The 21,242-nt window shown below is 44.0% G+C and overlaps 1 protein-coding gene and 1 long non-coding RNA gene across 10 annotated transcripts in view; one reads left to right on the top strand and one right to left on the bottom strand.

The window, feature by feature from the left end:
• The window catches only part of LOC149747693 (uncharacterized), a 68,908-nt gene extending 67,575 nt beyond the window's left edge, over nt 1–1,333 (bottom strand). For both annotated transcript variants that reach the window (XR_016395360.1, XR_016395361.1), the window contains exon 1: nt 794–1,333. This is a non-coding gene — a long non-coding RNA (uncharacterized LOC149747693). The remainder of the gene's footprint in view (nt 1–793) is intronic.
• A 35-nt stretch (nt 1,334–1,368) lies between these two features.
• RMND5A (required for meiotic nuclear division 5 homolog A) overlaps nt 1,369–21,242 on the top strand; it is a 58,590-nt gene continuing 38,716 nt past the window's right edge. For 7 of the 8 annotated variants that reach the window (XM_022556121.3, XM_089922855.1, XM_089922852.1 and 4 more), the window contains exon 1: nt 1,369–1,801. In XM_022556121.3, the coding sequence (XP_022411829.1) occupies nt 1,660–1,801 (142 nt within the window). In that variant the 5' untranslated portion in view covers nt 1,369–1,659. Of the gene's footprint in view, nt 1,802–8,703; nt 9,169–21,242 lie in introns of those variants that run through there. The other variant, XM_089922850.1, reaches the window with a different exon arrangement.

Raw genomic sequence — 21,242 nt, 5'->3', positions numbered from 1 at the left:
CAGATTTTAATAAGTAGAGCGAAAAGAATAAAACTGGTAGTATAATAGGTATTATAATAAATGATATAGTTTATTATATCCAATGGAGGAGGGAGTGCGGGAGGGTAGAAGATACATTAGTGTGGTCAGTGGAGGACCCTCTGTGGGACAAGTGAGCTAATGACAAGGGGGATGACAAGGTGGAAGAGCTTTCCAAGGCCAAAGAAAAGCTAAGGACAGAGGCCCTGAAGCAAGAACCAGCTTGGCTCCTCGTGCAGCTGCAGCTTAGTGGGCAAGCAGGTATAGGCCAAGGTTGGAGGCGCCACGGCAAGTCAAGGAAAGGATTTACGCAAAGGGGGTTACTCCATCCGATTCAAAGGAGTAAGGCGCCGAAGAGGCAGGGGCCAGGCCGTCAGGATCTCCGACGCGAATTTGCATTCCGCGAAGCTGCCCGCATTACACGCGGAGCGAGGCAATCGGTCAGGAGAGGCTCCAGGCCTAGGGGCCAAAGGGCCGAGGCCTGCGGGGGTGGAGGTGTGAGGCGTGTGACCTTCCGGTGTCGCAAGAGTCGAGACAGCACCGCGGACCACGCCCGGCCAGCAAGCAGCCCCCCTCTCCCGCCCCAGAATCACCCCCGCCTTTCATTCTCCTTAGCGACCCTCGCCTGCAGCACCACCCACCACTCCTGGCCAGGCTTGATTTTTCCTCCGGGGCGGAAAGTCTGTCTTCCAAAACTTTGGAACGACAGTACCCCCAGGAGTGATGGGGAAATGAAATAACTCAGGGCTAGAGCGAAGTCCTACGGGAAATAGACCTTTTTATTTCTGCCTTGTTTTCCCTCTTTGCTTTCCAGAAACGACTTGCTTCCCGGGATGCTCTCCAAGTCACCCCCTCCAACAGCGAGTCTATTGGTTTGGCCCCTAGTCTCGGATTGGCTGAAGGGTTACGCCTCGGCCAGGGATTGGAGGATGTTTGTTCCTCACGTATTCCCTGCGCCCATTGGTTCGTTTTCCCCGTTTCTGGGCGGAGTGGTTCGGCACGGTTTCCACCCTCTTGTTTACGGAGCGCGTAGTTGTAGCGCTCTCGAATCTCTGGGGCTGTCTCCAAAGTTCCCTATTTAGCTCTTCGGACCAATTGGGTCCTTGCTCCACCCTCTCCCGCTCCCTTGCACGCCTCCCGCGTGGTACGGCCCACAGCTTTAGAGCGGCGGCGCAAGCGGACGCTCATCGCGTTCCTCCGCCCGCGCTCGCCGGATTGTACCCCCCTCGAGGGTGCGCTTGGTACGGCCCGCGCCTCCTCCTCCTCCTTCTCTAGCTCCCCTCGGGTCGGCGGCGCTTGGTGCCGCCCGGGAGAACCAGGTCATCGGTCGGTTCCCGTGAAAACAAAAACAATCGGCGGCGCCTAGGCTGGCGGCCGAACGCGGGGATCGGGGGCGCGGGGCCGGGTGGGACCAGCGAGCGGGAGCAGCGGCGACGCGCCGGGGTCGGGGCGCCATGGGGCAGGCGGGCACGGGCTTCGCCGGGGTCCCCCGGCGCCGGGGCTAGCGCGTCCGCCGCCTCGGCCGCCCGCGCCGCCCGCCTGGGGGACGAGGAGCAGGACGCGGCCTCGGCCGGGCCCGGGCCGAACGGCTGCGGACACCCGGGCACCGGGGAGCCGAACGCCGCCGCCGCCGCCTCCGGGATGGATCAGTGCGTGACGGTGGAGCGCGAGCTGGAGAAGGTGCTGCACAAGTTCTCAGGCTACGGGCAGCTGTGCGAGCGCGGCCTGGAGGAGCTCATCGACTACACGGGCGGCCTCAAGCACGAGATCCTGCAGAGCCACGGTAGGGCGGCCCGGGTGGGCGCGCGGGGCCGGGCCCACCCGCCCGCGTCCCTCAGGCCCCGGCGGGCTAGGAGGGTGCCCGGTCCCGCCTTCCCCGGGGCGCGGAGACCCACCAGGCCCCTGTGACTTTTTCTCCTTCTCTCGCCCGATTTGTCTCGAACCTGCCCCGTTCTCGTTGTTAATTACGAGTCAGCGCGAACCCACCCGGAAACCCATTCCGGAGCCACGGGCTCCAGCCCGGGTTAAACGGGGATGGGGGCCGGTCCTTCGCACCTGCAAACTGCTACACTCCCGGGGTGGGCGCTCCTCGTCAATTGCCTTGGGCCCAAGGATCTGGGCCATGAGAGGGTCAGTGCAGCGAGCCCCCTCCTCCCCTGCTCCGAACACTTAGCCCGGGGACTTTCCTCGCCATTCTTCTCTTTTTTTTCCTTCTTTTTCTTAAATTAGAAACTCGAGTGTTATTCTTAGCTGTGGATTAACGGAACAGCCGCTCCTGCAAGTCCATAATTTGACTGTGTAGAAGTAGCTTTTCTTCAACTCCGCAGCGGCACCGACACGATTCCTAGGAAACTGGCTAAATCAAACTGTTCAGCTCTCCTAACGTAGCCTGCGAAGAGACAGAGGCAACTCTCCGGAAACACATTGTAACATAAGTTGTTAGTTAGTTGCGTTACCTGGTCAAGTTTTTACTTGATTTCCTTTCAGAAAACAGATTTTGTCTAGAAGGTGTTTCCCCTATATTATTATTGCCCTGGGCCCTGGGGGCAGATACGTTGCCAGAGTTAACTTGTGGAAGCTGGTTGGGAAGGGTTTTGGGTTTTGGTTTTGTTAAAGGTCTGGTATCCTTAAATTAAAATATCCATAGTGTTGATTCCTTCTGAGCAAGAAATAAAGGACTTTATTTAATGGATTTATTGAAGAGGTTGGGAGGTCTTCTCAACTCAGAGGCTGAACAGAAGTTTCTGACAAGGGAGGTTTGGTAGCTGGGGTGATGTCGATACTGTGGTAGGTGCGATTGAGGACAGTGGCAATAGCCGAGCTTCTCTCCACCTCTCCTTCCTTCTTGTACACCTTCCTTTCCCAGACTGCTTTCAGTTGAGAGTTAGTGCTCATCCATGATGAGGGAGTCTTAAGAGCAACATCTCATCGTGGACACCGGCAGTCACGTTTGAACTCCGGGGAAGAAGCAAACCAGAGACCATAGTGGGGGTAGGACTTGGGATATGAATATGGAAAAATGAGCAGACCTAGACGGCTGCCTGTGATGGGGAAGGAGAGGTGGAGTGGGGTGGGACTCCTGGCAAGTCTCTGGTGAACTTGGTTTTGGACAAAGTTGGCCTTGAAAGGCCAATGAAGATAGCCAAGGGCATAATGTCTACTGGTGGCTGAAGATGTATAGATGGAGTTTAGGAGGAAAGTAAGGTTTAAGATGGTTTCCTGGTGTCATTCCTACAGAGGAGAGTGAAGGAGATTACTTAGGCTGCAGGGAAAAAAGACTCTAGGATCTAACCACAGGCTTGAACTCCTGTTGAAGAGCGGAGGGCCAGGAGGTGCCCCCAGAAACAGAAAGGGCAGGCTTAGAAAAAGAGAGGTTGGTCAACTCGTATTTACTATTGGGAGTCAGTGACCCTCTTTGCTTGCAGTTTCATAGAATTGTTAAAATAAACTAGGTGACTGGGAGTTAAGAAAAATAATGCAGATTGAGGGGTGAGGGGCTGCTTAAGTAATGGGGCTGAAGGTGTGCCCCCTCTGCCTTCAACTGCAGAGGAGATCTTTGTTTTGTTAAAGACAGAAAGGGAAGGAGTGGGTGCAGGGTGCAGACTTGGAGCGGTGGAAGGAACATTTCATTTTGGGGGACCAGGTCAGAGATTGAGGGCTTGGATAGGCAGAGCTTGAGAGGCAGAAGATGGAAAGTAAAATCCCTTTCTTCCATGAGAAGACAGAGGGCATATTAATTGAAGGGAAATGTGATTGTGAGCCTCATTTTAGGGGATTTGGGGCCCATCCCAGATGGATAAAATAATTTTGAGAACTTGCTGAAGCAGGGATGTGTTTTAGACCTCTTTGCTTGGGATCTTTTCAAGGAACTTACGGTCAACGGGGTATTAGCCACAGAGTTTGCTGTGCTATTCATACAGTCTGATGTGGTGAATTGTGTGTGTTCCCTCTTCAGCCTCCTATTTTTTAACCTTCTTGTCTACCAAGTTGCAGTCTTAAATTAATAATCTCTTTGATTTTTAAAAAATTCTTTAGTAATAGGATTAAGTGACTAAAGGCAGCTATAAAACATGAAAGAAAAATAAGTACCACAAGTGCCAGGTCTAGTTTTCAAAATAAAGTCTACTTTCTTATGGTGTTCTTACATATATCATGCTTTGCTATCTGGGTTATGGTATTTTTCAAAGCAGATAATTTCTAAAGTTCTCTGCAGGGTATTACATTGAATCTTAGATATACCCTTCTCAAAGTTATATCGACTGAAATCTGAATTTGGAACTCCATTTTCAAGTTTAAAGGGAAGTTTGCAAGGCTCTGAATGTACCTGTCTGGGCAAGTGATCTGGTGGCCTCTGGTGACCTGAGAGAGGGGCTCCAATTGGGACCCCCCATTAGGGCTTTGGATCTCATTCTCTGGGCTCATTTGTGGTGATATTCTTGTAAGAATGTGGTATGAATAAAGTAGAATCTTGGACTTCATAGATCCCCTAGTTTGCATCATACTGTTGGTGAGTGACTGCCTGATTTAGAAGTGTCCATTAGCGAGGGTCAGGGGATCAGGTCAGTTTTGGAGGTTGAATTACACTTTCTTATGTTTAAATTTCTTTTTTCTAAAGTTGTGAGCGGACAGCTATACCAAGTGAGGACAGTTAGGATGGTTTGTGGTAGAAACTGATCAAACATCAGTGGAGTTTAATTTGTAAGCCCATTGACAACCCAGGTCCACTCTCACCACTCTGATTCCAGATCGAAAACACTGCCCAAAGGGTGCTTGCCTGGCCTGCCCTAAGATCTCTCATTTGCTCTAAATTGCCCCATGTGGCATTTCCTCAACTCTGAGGGAAGAGGAGAGCACTGTTGTCATTTAGTTGTATCAGCTCTTCAATGAGAGTTTCCCTTGGCAAGTATATTTATATTTTGTTTCTCATTGTACTTCTGTGGTGAAAGGGAGAACATAAAAGAACTATATATCATGTATTGCTGATACTCTAAATTCATATTTCGTGATAGAAAATTAGGCTGAAACAATTGGGTAACGGCTTTATGACATGTATGTGGTATACTTGAAAAAATTATAATCTTTGTAAGTGTAAAGGATGTACAGTATTTTAAAAAATTATTATTTTTAGGCTGTTATTAAAGGGAGTTCTAATATAGTTTCTGAAAGTGATTCTCAAGGAATTTTCTAAATTTAAAATTGTATTTATTTTGAGTAGATAATACATGTAAATTGTATAAATTCAAATGATAAAAAAGGATACCCAGTAAAAAAATCTCCATCTCAGTCTTTCTTATTCTTGGACCGCTTCACAGCCAGAGATGCTAGTTTCCAGAAAAAATTTTAAGAGGATTCAGGGAAATGATAATTTATCACTGTTTATTTTTTCTTTGAGGCATTGGACCTGTGGTTCTACTTACTGTGATTTAGGCTTAGTATTATCTCAATTTGCAAGTTTGTAAAGACAATTTCATTTGTGGGTGTGATCAATACATATTATCATCTAAAACTCCTTGTGTGTGTGTGTGTGTGTGTGTGTGTGTGTGTGTGGTCTGACGCTTAGTAATAAAACTGTTTTAGGGCTTCCCTGGTGGCGCCGTGGTTGAGAGTCCGCCTGCCGATGCAGGGGACACGGGTTCGTGCCCCGGTCCGGGAAGATCCCACATGCCGCGGAGCGGCTGGGCCCGTGAGCCATGGCCACTGAGCCTGCGCGTCCGGAGCCTGTGCTCCTCAACGGGAGAGGCCACAACAATGAGAGGCCCGCGTACCACAAAAAAAAAAAAAAAAAAAAAAAATCTTTTAAAGTATGATCCTCTATCTTTATTTATCTCTTTGGTGAATCAAAGAGAATTTAGTTACTACCTGCAGAATTGCTTCCTTTTTTTTTTAAATTTGAGGGTGACAAATGAGAAGTAGGCAATTAAACATGAAAGAAAAAACAAAATAGATGATCATGTTTTAAACTAATTTTTGTGGTATTGTGTCAGTAGACAAAAACCAGAGGTCCATGGTCGCATGTTAGGCATAACTTTGCATTCTAGAATTTGGGTTGTATATACTACATACATATTGAAAAGTATGTTTATTTATATATGTAAGTTCTCTGCTTTTCAGAGCCTACCAGTGTTGAGTGTACTGTGTTGAATGAATTGTGAAAGGATCAGGGTTTGGTGGACTGGTGCTTTGTCTTTTTATTCACCTTTATTCTTTGGTGTACTTCACGTAGACTGTGTAGCTTGGTCTTCCATTTGTTAATCAAACTTTTTGCTAGACAAGACACTCCTGAGAGAATAATGCCTTTAAAGCCCTGAATTGAATAAAATTTGACATCTACGTTGAACATCTAGTCTGGAAGGTAGCAGATAAGTAGGTCAGAAAAGTTTGCGTGGATTAACAATAGCCATTGTTCAAATACTCAAGGAAGAGAATAGACCAGTCACCAAGCTACTTGGGCCTATTTTATATATGGTGAGAATAATAGTAATAGGTTAGTGTTGGTGTTTTCAGTTGGGTTTAGAAGCAGATTTAACTGTCACCCATTCCTTTTCAGGCTCATTTAGGAGATATTCCTTTGTCCTTTGGCACCATACTCATTCAGACTAGTATATTACTCAGGATCCTTTTGGTTGCAAGTGGCCGAATAGTTTTAATTAAGATGGAATTTGTTGACTCATAACTAAAAAGGCTGAGGTTAGGTCAGCGGCTCCAGGCTCACAGAGGGTGTTGTGAGGACTGATTTTGGTCTCTTCCTCTCTCAGCTGTGCTTTCCATGGTTGGCTTCATTCTCAGCAGAGCTTTTTCCACATGGAAGTAAAGATGGCCAGTGGACTCATGTCATCCTTGTACTGCTTGTGATCCCAGATACAGGAATATGCCTGTTTTCTGTATTTCCAACAAAATTACCAGGGAATATCTTTATTGTCTTGGTTCAGGTCATAAGCTTTTCCTGAATCAGTAACTGGGCCTGGTGGGTGGGGTCCATTAGCCACCTTGGACTGTGCTTAGCAAATGTCAGATGTATGGCCATGTGATCCACTGTTGCTCAGAGGAGAGAGTTCTAGAAAGGAAGACTTGCACACCCAGACAGAAGTGATAGACGTCTGTGATAGTTGAGCAGCTACAAGTTATATTTGATAACAGTGTTCTTTGAGATGGTTTCTTTATTTCTCAGCTTTTGCCTTGGCTCCTAACTGTAATGTTCATATAATTCAAATACTGAGTTGCTGGTATGACTTAATCTGTAGACTAGAGAATACAACTCAATTCATGTTACCTTTGGGAACTTATTTGAAATTGCTTTAACGATTGGTATAATTTTCCTAGGGTTATCTTATCTCTTAAGTAGTTTCTAACTCTGGTTAATAACATCGGTGAGGGAGAAACTTGCCAACACTTCTGTGATACTGTCATACTAGAGTTAGTAGAGAAATTTCCATTGTTTTCATGTCTTAATCTTAGTAGTTCGAATAGTGAGAGTGGTGTTTTAGGCAAACTACTATTCACTTGGGATATTAAAACTGTCTTGTTTTTATTTTGGGCCCTGCTTCTTGATCTGTAAAATCTTTGAAAATGACCCCAAAATGCAGTTGAGGGGAGAACTGTTTGGGGGGGCGGGGCCCTGGCCCTGAGTTGTGTACATGTAACTCCCAGAAGTTGATAGACACCAGGGAGGTGATGCTCTCAACAGGGCATTTCGTCTGGCCTTCCTCTTAGATTACGTGCAGTCTAACGCCTCAAAGAACAGAGACTAGAATCTCTGGCAGAACTTGAGGCTTTTAGAAATAAGCTTTCATCTTATTTGGGAACATTGTTCAGGGAGTCCATAAGGCTTATGTTGCCAAGTCTTTCTCCACTTAAGAGACCTGGGCACAGTGTGTTATCTTTGATGAGTTTGTTGTATCTGTGGAATCCATATAGATTTAATATCTTAGTATTGGTATATGAAGACATTTGGGAGGAGATAAAGAGAGACTTCTTTAAAAAGAAACATTGTATACATGGCCTCAGTCCTCCAGGACGGTGGAGGCTAGTTCAGGAGGTAAGAGGATGAGTCTGTGCTTGTGGAGAAGAACATAAAGCTTTGTCTGTCCTTGAGCTTAGGAGATCTGGATTTGAGTCCTTGTTCTACCACTTCACTGGTTCTACAATCTTGCATAGCCTCTTTCCTCTTCAGTAGACTGGTAAGTTATATTACGGAGTTATGGGAATTAAATAGATGATATGAACTGGCTTTGAAATCTGTAAAACAAGGTTTACTCGTTTTTTTGTTGTTGTTTGTTTGTTTTGTGGTACGCGGGCCTCTCACTGTCGTGGCCTCTCCCGTTGCGGAGCACAGGCTCCGGACGCGCAGGCTCAGCGGCCATGGCTCACGGGCCCAGCCGCTCCGCAGCATGTGGGATCCTCCCGGACCGGGGCACGAACCCGTGTCCCCTGCATCGGCAGGTGGACTCTCAACCACTGCGCCACCAGGGAAGCCCCTACTTGTTATTTTTAAGGTCTGTAACTTTAAGCAGTGTTAAGCAGTGTTTTAATTGAGACACTCTGACTATTTAGATATCTTTATTACTGGTGTTTGTTAACTACCATTCCATATCCAGTGGTCTGCTTAACACTGTAAGGCAGAGGTCCCCAACCCCTGGGCCAGGACGTAGCCGGTTAGGAACTGGGCTGCACAGCAGGAGGTAAGTGGCGGGCCAGCGATCGAAGCTTCATCTGTATTTATAGCCGCTCCCCATCACTAACATCACCGCCTCAGCTCCACGTCCAATCATCAGACATTAGATTCTCATAGCAGCTCAAACCCTACTGTGAACAGTGCATGTGAGGGATCTAGGCTGCGTGCTCCTTATGAGAATCTGATGCCTGGTGATCTGAGGTGGGGCTGAGGTGCTGATGCTAGCGCTGGGGAGTGGCTGCAGATACAGGTTATCATTAGCAGACAGATCTGACTGCACAGAGACCATAATAAATCAACTTCTTGCAGACTCATATCAAAACCCTGTCAGTGAGTGGCAAGTGACAATTAAGGTGCCTCTTATGAAGTAGACTGGACATAAGCAACACACTTCAGGTGTCACTGTCTGCATCACCCCCAGATGGGACCATCTCGTTGCAGGAAAACAAGCTCACGGGTCCCACTGATTCTGCATTATGGTGAGTCGTATAATTATTTCATTATATATTACAAAGTAATAATAACAGAAATAAAGTGCACAATAAATGTAGTGCACGATAAATGTAATGCGCTTGAATCATCCCGAAACCAACCCCACCCCCCGGTCCGTGGAAAAATTGTCTTCCACGGAACTGGTCCCTGGTGCCAAAAAGGTTAGGGACTGCTGCTATAAGGAATATTCAAAAGCTATACAAAACAGAGTCTTCAAGGAGCTGTATTTGGATAATGAGGCCAGACTTTTACATTTGAGAGGGGAAAAAACCATGGCCATAGTACAGCACACTATAATAGATAAGTGTTTCTGCTTGGTATAAATACTAGCAATTCAGAGAAATGGGAAGAGAGGACCCCTTAGAAGGAGCTGCTTGGAGGTGGGCTATTTCAGTTGAACTGTAGAGCACTTGATCAGTAGTTATTAATCACCAAGTATATGTGGAACTAGGCTAGATCTTGTGGAAGTTACAGAGGACAAGCAATCGTCCTCATCATGCTGTAAGAACTTCCTGAGTAGTTGGGGAGATGAGCCCAGTATGTTTTTACAATGCAAGGCCATGTGTAGAGGATAGGCCAAATGCTGATTGAATGGTACCAACAATAGGGTAGGGTTTGAGACAGGGACAGACTCTTCTAACCTGTTGGAAGTTTCAGTAACAGACTGAATGTGGAGAGTGGGAATATAGGGCGGGGTGCCAGGAGAGGAGGTTGGCGAGAACAAAGGTGTGGAGGAGTGAGAGTACAAGAGGCGTCCTGGGAACAGTGAAGGACCAGAGTGGGGAGATAAGAGTAAAAAGAATGAAAATTAAATTGGAATCAGGTTTTATAGGGTCATGGCTATTAGGGAAGGCGGTAGACTGGGAAGATACTGAATGACTTGGGGCAGGGGAGGGAGGTGCATTTTGAACAGGGAAGGGACAGGGACATGATCTGAGACCAGTTAGCATTTAAGTTGATCGGAGTTGGGAGTGAGGTTTGACTAGAGGCAAGAAGTCTAGTTAAGGTTTATTGTCAACCTCGATCTGATGAAATAGGCACCTGTTTTGGGGTAGTGGTGGTAGAGATGGAGACCCATGCGTGGGCCCTCCTGAGGGAAGGAGTTACCAGGACTTGGTGCAGAGTAGGAGAGAAGGGCTGGGCTGGAAAAAATCAAAGGTTAATCTAAGGTCTGAGCATGAATGACAGGTAGACAATTATAGAACCAGGAGGAAAATGGGAAGTTTAGGAGAGGGGAAGGTAGAAATTTGGGTTTGATTTTTAAATGTGAAACCCACATTCAAATGCTAAAAGAAGCCCTATCTGCTTCACCTATTCATTTCAGAGATAAATAGATGTCTAGAGATTAATTCTCTATATTTCTAATTTGAACGGAGCGAACAGGCTCTCTAAAAATATCTCGCAGACATTGAAAAACTTGTGCCTGCATCTTCCTCCTCTTCTCTGGGTAGTTCTTGCCTCACAGGCTACTGTAGAGCGTCACCTTTCAAACTTGTGCCCGTCATGTTGGACTTGCTCTCTGCTCCAGGAGCGCTGTTAGTCTGTACCACGTCACTTAGCTCTCAAAGATAAATGTTTGTGTTTCTGTTTTCTCTCGTGGTTGGTTTTGCAGCCCACTAGGCTGTGATTTGGTGCAGTGGATCAGAACACCTATCTGTGAATCTACCTTTCTGTTCAGAAAGGTCAGAGGTTGACCAACAAGTACTAGAGTTTACTTTGTACATTTGCCAGTACATTTGTACATTACGTATACCAAAAAGTTTGTTTTGTTTTCAGGATGTACTGCCTCTAGAAAAAAAAAAATGAGTGTTTTCTCTTTGTGCCTTTTCCTTTTCCTCTGAGTAAATCTCTGATGAGCAGCTGCTGTGTTCTAGGTGCTGAGGTAGCTCATAAGAAGCTCAGAACGTCAATAGGCCACAGTTTGGTTTGCTACTTACAGTATGAAGTAGCCCTTTTATTATTATTTTTAATACCAGCCTTACCTTTTAGAGTTTCAAGTTTTTCTGTTTTAATATCTTGCAAGCACATCCATGTTCACCTTGTCAACAACTTCTTTAGAATCAGTCTTGGACTCTTATCCTTTATCTCCTTTTATTCCCATCCTAAATTTCTTTTTTTTCTTTTTAAGCTTTTTTGTTTTTAGTCATGCTTACTGAGATAATATTTCATTTTATTTTAATTTGGTTTGGCTCGGTTTGGGCTTTTGGGATCTTAGTTCCCTGACCAGGGATCGAACCCGGGCCCTAGCAGTGAAAGTGCCGAGTCCTAACCACCGGACCGCCAGGGAATTCCTTCCTATCCTAAATTGCTTAATCTGTATAGAACACTTAATCCGTACCCTCAACGCTGCTGACAACATTCAGCACTCAAATGTTCATTGACTCTTAATGTTGTGATTTCTCCCTCCCCTTTTTAAAAAAAAATAAATTTATTTGTTTTTGGCTGTGTTGGATCTTCGTTGCTGTGCACAGGCTTTCTCTAGTTGCGGCAAGCAGGGGCTACTCTTCGTTGTAGTGCACGTGCTTCTCATTGTGGTGGTTTCTCTTGTTGTGGAGCATGGGCCCTAGGTGTGCGGGCTTCAGTAGTTGTGGAACGCGGGCTCAGTAGTTGTGGCTCACGGGCTAGAGCACAGGCTCAGTAGTTGTGGCGCACGGGCTTAATTGCTCCGCGGCATGTGGGATCTTCCCGGACCAGGGCTCGAACTTGTGTCCCCTGCATTGGCAGGCGGATTCTTAACCACTGCGCCGGCAGGGAAGCCCCTCTTTAATTATTTTTTAAAGGAACTAATCTAGAATGAATTCTGGAGTATAGTTCTGTGAGGTCTGAGTTTTCATTTAGGTACAGTTAGGATTATGTTTAGTAAATGGATTTCTTTCTGTTTATCTGTATTAAAACTTGTGTGCCATTTTGCTTTCCCCTTAATTCCAAATTTAAAATCTCTGTCCATTTTATGAAAGCGGAGTTAACTTTTAATAACTCAGAAGAGCTCAAGTGCCATATATGTTTTATTTATAAACTTGGATATTTAAATTTTTTCCTGCCTCCACAATATTCATAAAAACGTTAAGTAGAGTCTTAGTGATTTCTGGGGAGTCTTATTTATTTCTCCCCAAATGTCCTAATCCTAGGTGGTGAGGTTCTCAGCTTTTTGGGAAATGTTAACAATCGTCATCATAGCAATACCTTTCTGTGTTGTGCCTCACCGTCTTTTATAGAGTGGTCTCCGTTATCATGAGTCTCATCTCTCACGCGTTTGACTCTTAGGCAGCATGTACTTTGTGGTGTAGTTGATACCTCTAAACTGCCTTTTATGGACCAAATTAGAACTTTTCATTATCTACTGATGAGCAGACATATCAACTGATGGCATTTGTAGAGCTACCTACCAACCAGCTGTTCAGTTTTAACAACACTTTCTTAACTGTGTGGGTGTAATTTTTTGTGGTTTTTTCCCCTGGGCTCCCATAAAAATAAGTGGCAAACAAAATTGAAAATGCAAACGCTGAGTAGGGATGCAAACTTAGTTTTCAGTCTTAATGATAACATTGTCTTGCTTGTATTAGGTGGCCCCAAATGATGAGTAAATCATGTCACAAAGTTGTTCACATGGCTGTTTTAAGCCATGTGATTAGTAATGAAGGAAAATAATGGAACAAATATATGAGCAAAATGATCAAACTGTGTTAAAAGTTATTTGTAAAACCAAGTTAAATTAGGAATTTTATAATTTTTTGCTTTGTGGGAACCAAATACCCTTTTTTTTTTTTTTCTGTACGCGGGCCTCTCACTGTTGTGGCCTCTCCCGTTGCGGAGCACAGGCTCTGGACGCGCAGGCTCAGCGGCCATGGCTCACGGGCCCAGCCGCTCCGCGGCACGTGGGATCTTCCCGGACCGGGGCACGAACCCGTGTCCCCAGCATCGGCAGGCGGACTCTCAACCACTGCGCCACCAGGGAAGCCCCTGGGTACACTTTTATAGGAACACATTATGTACTAAAGTTGAGAAGTATTTCATTTCTTTGGCAAGCTTTGGGATAATTTTCTTTTACAAACAAGGAAACTGTGGCTCAAAACACAAGCCTGTGAGTTCTTATTCCAAGTCTTCACCTACATGTTTAAGGATATTTTTTGGGGGTGTCGTTATTTGGAAAAGAGAAGGAACTTATTATAACTGGGGGGACTCTACTTTGTGAATGTGTTTTATTTGAAAATTGGTGTGTGTATTGATTGGTGTATCTCTTTGGTGTTTGGAAAATTTAGGGTGCAATGCTCTTGGGAGTAGTACAACTTAAGCATCCTGGGAGAGAGCAGAGGAGCAGCGAGCAGCTAAACGTGAAAGGTTGGCAGCTGAGAGGGCGTTGGTTCACAGTGTTGGTAGTGCCAGAGTCTCCAGTGCTGGGCTTGAAATTGAGACTGTGTAATACACGATCTGTTATTTTTCTGTTCATTCAGTAAATAGTTATTGAATGCCTGATATGTGCTGGTTGCCATGCTAAATGCTGGAGATTAAACACTCATATTTTCTACCTTCAAGTAATTTCGTGGGGGTGATAGACAAATAAATATTTACAATGTAGTGTGAAACCCTGATAGAGAAGTACAGGAAGCTATGCAAACAAATATTTTTCTAATTTACAGTTTCTGTGAAACTAATGGACATAAATCCTGAAATGGCTAGGCAGTGAAGCTGAAGGCGGGCAGAGCTTGAAGTCTTAGCTGGGCTCTATAAAAACAATTAAGGAGTTAACTCAAATATGTTTAATTCAGTTTGGCAGATGTCTGATTTTGGAGGAGACCATGCCTATTCCAATTTCTGAGAATATCATGCTCAAAATTTGTTTATAAAAGGTACTATTCTATTGCACTGAAAGAAAAATTATCTTTAACTTAGACCAACCATGTGTGTTGGTTCTTTGTTTGGATTTAAAATCTCTTACTGACATGCTAATTATTTTGCCTGTTGAATCAAGTCTAATAATAAAAGTGACCTTAAAAAAAAAAAAGTACTTTTCTGGTACAGCCACTTTGGAGGACAGTTTGGTGGTTTCTTACAAAACTGAACATTACTCTTACCGTAAGGTGCGGCAATCAGGGCTCCTTGGTATTTACCCAAAGGAGTTGAAACTTAGGTCCACACAAAAACCTGCACATGGATGTTTATAGCAGCTTTATTCATAATTGCCAGAACTTGGAAACAGCGAGGATGTCCTTCAGTAGGTGTATGGATAAGCAAAGTGTGCTTATGTCCAGACAGTGGACTAAATAAAAAGAAATGAGCCATTAAACTGTACATGTACAGGGGCAACGTATATAGGGGAAATCTCAGTGCCTCCTCTCAATTTTGTTGTAAACGTTTAGCATGGCAACCAGCACTTATCAGGCATTCAATAACTATTTACTGAAAGAACGGAAAAATAATAGATCGTGTATTACACAGTCTCAATTTCAAGCCCAGCACTGGAGGCTCTGGCACTACCAACACCGTGAACCAACGCCCTCTCAGCTGCCAACCTTTCATGTTTAGCTGCTCGCTGTTCCTCTGCTCTCTCCCAGTTTTATAACTGCTCTCAAAAAATAAAGTATTAGAAAAAAAAAGTACTCGTGGTGACTAAGTGGTGAGCACTGTCTCAGAACGATTTCTTTCATGTTTGTGTATGGGTTCTGAGTACAGGGAGGTTTATCGCATTGCCAGACACAGTTGGCACGGGACTTCATCCTGGGTAAAGAGTGGCCACTCCAGTGGCAAACCTGGAATCCAGCGTTCACCTTCATATCTGGTTTAGTTATGGTAAAGATGGCTGTCACAGTAATTGCCCAGCTTTCCTCCTAGGAACTGAATCCAATTAGATTTCTTTCACAGAATGGTTCTCCTTGAAGCATGTTTTGTTTTCAGACAAATAAATCAAAAGAACATTAGGACATTCCCTTCAGGACTTAGAAGTTTGGTCTCAGTCAGTTTGTTATTACAGTGATTTTCAAACCTGTTTTTACCTTTGGCTGCTTTCCACTGAATCCATTTGAAAATGCATTAGTGGAATCCTTCTCTCTGAACAGGGCTTTCCCAGGGTTCTCTTTCAGATTATTCCATTATACTTTTCTTGGGCTTCCAAATAGTTTGTAGAAATTATTTTTCCTTGGGGCATACTGAAGACTCTCTCAGTGTTAATTAATTGACCTTATATTACTAGTATCTATCATTTATAAAAACTAAGTTGCTAAGATTCGAAAATATCGATGGATTTCAAGGATGGGACATAGAAGTTCAGCTGGTAAATTCCAAATGCCCTCTCTCCAGCTTGGGCTCTGCTTTTCTGTTCCTTAACCATTTGCTTACTTTGTTGTCTACTGACTGTAGAAACAAACATGTCTGGATGGATAGGAGTTATGGTTTGCATTTTTTAGGTTTTTTAAAAAATTGAGTTAAAGTTCTCATACCATAAAAATCACCCTTTTAAAGTGTGTATTTCACTAGCTCTTAGTACATTCAGAGTTGTGCAGCCATAACCATTATCTAATTCCAGAACATTTTCATCACTCCCAGAAGAAACCTCATATCACTAACAGTCACTCTCTATTCCACCCTTCCCCCACCCCCTGGCAACCATGAATCTCCTTGCCTATTCTGGACATTTCATAGAAGTAGATTTAAACAATTTGTGGCCTTTTGTGTCTGGCTTATTTCACTTACTGTTTTCGAGGCTCCTCCATGTTGTAGCATGTATCAGCATTCCTTTTTATAGCTGAATAATACTCTGTCATATGGATTTGCCACATTTTGTTTATCCATTCATCATTTGGACATTTGGATTGCTTCCATTTTGGAGCTATTAAATGCTGCTATGAACATGTATAAGTTCGTGTATGGACATACGTTTTCATTTCTCTTGGGTGTATACCTAGGAGTGGAATTCTTGGGTCATGTGGTAACTTTGTTTAACTTTCTGAGGAATGTTTTCTACCGCTTTTGCACCATTTTACGTTCCATCAGGAATGGATGTGGGTCTGAGTCTCTATATTCTTGCCAACACTTGTTGTTGTCCATCTTTTTTGTTATAGCTATCCCAGTGGGTGTGAAGTGATTTCTCACTGTAGTTTATTTATTTATTTTTGGCTGCGTTGGGTCTTCGTTGCTGCGCACAGGCTTTCTCTAGTTGTGGCGAGCGGGGACTACTCTTCCTTGGGGTGCCAGCTTCTCATTGTGGTGGCTTCTCTTGTTGAGGAGCATGGGTTCTAGGCACGCAGGCTTCAGTATTTGTGGCACTTGGGCTCAGTTGTGGCTCACGGGCTTAGTTGCTCCGCAGCATGTGGGATCTTCCCGGACCAGGGGTCGAACCTGTGTCCCTGCATTGGCAGGTGGATTCTTAACCACTGTGCCACCAGGGAAGTCCCTCTCACTGTAGTTTTGGTTTGCATTTCCCTGTTGATTAAAGATGTTGAGCACCTTTTCCTGTGCTTATTGATTATTTGTATATCTTTTGTTGTTGTTGTTGTTTTGACTGCATTACACAGCTTGTGGGATATTAGTTCCCTGACCAGGGATTGAACCCGGGCCACGGCAGTGAAAGCGCCGAGTGCTAGCCGCTGGACCAGCAGGGAATTCCCAGTATATCTTATTTGGAAAAAATGTCTATTCAGTCTTTGCCCTTTTTTTTTTTTTTTTTTTTTTTTTTGCGGTGCACGGGCCTCTCACCGCTGTGGCCTCTCCTGTTGCAGAGCACAGGCTCCGGACGCACAGGCTCAGCGGCCATGGCTCATGGGCCCAGCCGCTCCGCGGCATGTGGAATCTTCCCAGACCGGGGCACGAATCCGTGTCCCCTGCATCGGCAGGCGGACTCCCAACCACTACGCCACCAGGGAAGCCCCAAAAATTTAGTTTTGATGAAGTCCAATTTAATTATTTTTTCTTTGGTTGCTTTTGCTTTTGGTGTCATATCTCAGAAACCATTGCCCAATCCAGGGTCAAGAATGCACCCACTTTCTTCCAAGAATTCGATAGTTTCACCTCTTACATTTCAGTCTTCATTCCATTTTGATTTAATTTTTCTCTACGGTATGATTCTTTTGCATATGGATAGCTCGTTATCCCAGCACCATTTGTTCAATATGACTTTCTTTTTAACTTTTTTCCCCCTTTATTTACCATCAATCCAAATACTTATATTAATAGTGCCTGCAGATGTGCAAGGCATATAAGACTGTGGAGTATACAGTTTACAATAAGAACTTGTCTTCCCTTTGGGTCTTACATCTAGTTGAGATTGATGGTGGCATATATACATGAAATCGTTAAATAGTGTATGATTCCGTGCCAGAGGAGTGGTGGAGAGAACAGAATTCATTAGGAACAGAGAAGACTGAGTAAGTCTGTGGGCAGAGAAGTTCATAGAGAAGATAAAGCCATTGACTTTAGACAAGGTTAGATACAGAAAGACCAGAAATGGTCAGAGCAGAGCTTACTGAAGCAATTAGATTCTTTTGGCCCCAAGTATGTATGGGACACCTTTTAGACAGATTTTAAAATTTTCCTGGATTACCAAGTATTCTCTTAGCCTAAACTGTGTTATTAGAAATTGGAAGCACCTGATATATACTTTGTGCAGTTGTATTTAGAAGTGAGGGTAGTTTCTATTTTGGCCACCCCACATTGGATTGGGTACCTTATGGGCACTATCTCCAGTTTACTTATCTTTTTACTTCTCTCAGTGGTTGTCATTGAGTCAGACTTATTATATTCCCTCTTCACAGTCCCTACAATCTTCGAGATTTCTTTTCTTAAAACTCTGGAAAAACTATTCTTGTCATGGTCACTGATTCCTTCTGTATTGTAGGTCAGTGGTCAGCTCTCAGTCCACATCTTACTTGGTACATAGCAGCACATTTAACGCAGTTGGTTACTCCCTCCTCCTTGGCACATTTTCTTCACTTGGCTTTCCGAACACCATATTTCCTTGATTTTCCTCCCACACCAGAGTTAGTATTTCAGTAGTCTTTGTTAGTCCCCTTTTCCAGTTCTACTTTGTCTTGGTCTCATAAACTTGGAGTTCCCAGGACTCCCTCCTTTTATCACTTCTGTGTGTCTGCCCTGACTCTCTCTTGTTGATTTCACTTAGTATCACATGTATGCCAGTAACTCACAAATTTGTATCCAACCTTGACCTTGCTCTTGAGCTCCAGGTTTATATATCCAACTCACTCTTACACATATGCACTGGGGTGACTACTCAACATCTCAGCTTTCACAAGCCCCAAACTGAACTCTTTTATGTCTCCCTCCCCCTCATAACTGCTCAGCCTTTAATCTTTTTCATCTGAATTGAAGACAGCTTTGTCTTTCTGGTTGACTTGGGGTGAAAACCTTGGAGTCATCTGTGAGTCCTTTTCTTCCCTCATACCCAGTCAAAATCCTGTTGGCTTTGCCCTCAGAATATGTCCGGAATCCAACCACTTCTCACCACCTCCACACCTAACACCCTGGGCTGAGCCACTGCTCTCATCTGGATTGCTGCCACAGCCTCCTGACTCATCGCCCTGCTTCTGTCTTGTGCTCCTATCATCAGCCAGAATGACTGTATTAAAATGTTACATCAGTTTATGTAGCTGTTCTGCTCAAAACTTTGCAATGGGCATTCCTATCACTCAAAGAAAGTGAAAGGCAAAGACTTTACGGTACCAGAAAGGCCCTACAAGATCGGGACTCCCGCCCTGGTCTCCTGGGCTTCCTCTCCTACTGATTTCCTTTGCCAGAAATCTACTTTAGCCACACTGGCCTCTTTGCTATTTCTTGAATAATCTAGGTATATTTCTGCAATAGGGCTTTGTCCCCCTCAGTCTGGAATGCTTTCCTCTGTAGGGGAGGAAGAATAATTTTCTTTCTACCCTTGCAAGTTCTTGGCTGAGAATACTGTATTAAAAGACAGATTAACCAGTGAAAAACAGACAGTTTGTTAACACGTATACCTCATGTGTATGTGGGAGATTCTCAGGGAAAAATGAGTAACTCAAAGAGGTGGCTTAGAATTCAGGCTTAAATACCATCTTCAGCTAAAGACAAAAGAAGGGTTGGTATGGGGAGGGCAGTAATGGAGAGGTTACCAGGAAAAGCACAATAAACAAGAATAAGGTTTGTTATACAGATCTAAGTCTGAGCTGTCATCATGATAAAAAATTTCTTTAGAGGTTTAGAGCCATTCTTCTCTGCCTGGTACAGAGAGGGAGATACCCTTACAAATGGAGATTTATTTTATAAATTTAAGTTTCCTTTACCAAAGGGTAACTTCTACTCTGTGTTCAGAGCTTCTGTGTCTGCTGTTTCTCAGAATAATCAGCTCAAAATCATCCTTACACCAAAGAAGCGATTTTGGGGTGACGCATTCTGCTACCCTTCACCCCCCGAGGTCTCCACATGGCTAATTCCCTCGCTTCTTTCAAGTCTTTGCCCAGATGTCACTTTCTCAGTGAGGCCTACGATGTCCACCTGTTTAAGATTACAGTTGCTCAAGCCACATGCACTCCCCATTTGTTTCACTCTGCTTCCCCCCACCCCTGCCAGTGGCACGTATCCTCTTTTGTCGTACTGTATAATTGACTGACTTTGTGTTTATCGTCCTCACCAGAAGGTAGGTTTTAGGGCAGAGATTTTTGCCTGGACACTTCTGTACCTGTCACATAATCGAGTGCCCAATAAATAGCTGTTGAATGAATAAGCATCCTAAGGCTACTGTACGTTCAGGCTTTTTTTTTTTTTTTTTTTTAATTTGGCTGCGCTGGGTCTTAGCGCAGCCAAATTCCTGATGTAAATTAAAGTTTAAGAACCACCAGTATGAGCAGGATTTCAGGAGCCAGGTCTGTTGCTTACAGGTATGGATGTGTAGATCTATGAGGTAATTGACAAGTATAACTGAATTTGTTCTCTCTTGGTTCTTCTCTTTCTCTTCCTCCTCCCTATTTCCTGAGGAAGTAACACAGGGAAAGAGGATATAAAGTGTAGTAACTTCCAGTTGATTAATTGTGTGTGTCAGGGTCCCCAAGACTACCTTTAGGTTCTAGCGATTACCAGGAGGATACACCGGACCCAGCAGGTAGTCACACCCGTACTTATGGCTAACATTTATTACAGCAAAAAGATACAAGGCCAGAATCAGCCAAGGGAAAAGTCACATGAGACATAGTCCAGAGGAAACCAGAAGAAAGCTTCCAAGAGTCCTCTCCCAGTGGAGTCACACAGGGCACGCTTAATTCCTCTAACATCAAATCCTAACGAGTGTGAAGTGTTACCTACCAGGGAAGCTCATTTAGAGACACAGTATTCAGGTGTTTACTGGGTACTAGTCATACAGACCCCCTCTGTCTAGCAGATACCGAAAGTCCAGGGATGCCAAGAAGAAAAGTAGCTCAGCACAAACCACATTATACAAACAGTTTAGGCACAGTGAGCCATTCTTAACCAGTTAGGGTGGTAGGAACCCTCCGGTTCCGGGCCTGCTTGCAAGGTTGACCCTTGGCTGGCATCTGGGAACTTGGATTTCAGGAGGGTTCCTACCCCCTAACTGGTTAAGAGTGGCTCACTATTGCTTACAGGTGGGGGTATGTTAACTCTTTTCTGCCCTGTTTCTCTTTTTCACTGTTTTCATCATGGTATCCAAAGAAGTTTGTTTTTTCTTCTTTATGTAGAACATAAAGCATTTAGATTTATCTCTCTTTAGGAAATTTAGTAATAATCAAAATGTGAGAATGACTTGGACAGTTTAAGTGGATTGAATAAGTGAGTTTATTCATGTAGGCATATTTTCTGAAAAATGCCTTCACAGTATTATTGTCTCCTGATTTTAGTAATTACAAAAGTGATTTATTTCATGGTAAAATTTTAAAATTTATTCCAAACAATAAAAAATTAAGATAGCTTTCTTAGAATTCACTTGAAAAATATTATCTATGAATGTGACCATCTGTTCAAAGCAGACACTGATTTTTCTTCACTCTACTTCCATCTTTCATGTTCCAAAGGGCCAATTTGTGACTTGCCATCTTTGGATTTGCTTTTGTGAATAACCAGTCTTCTTCCT

The sequence above is a fragment of the Delphinapterus leucas genome, chromosome 13, assembly GCF_059928025.1.
Source record: "Delphinapterus leucas isolate spDelLeu-1000000601 "Yukka" chromosome 13, BTC_Dleu_Yukka2, whole genome shotgun sequence".
NCBI lineage: Eukaryota > Metazoa > Chordata > Mammalia > Artiodactyla > Monodontidae > Delphinapterus > Delphinapterus leucas.
This window is presented reverse-complemented; position numbering and strand designations above follow the sequence as displayed.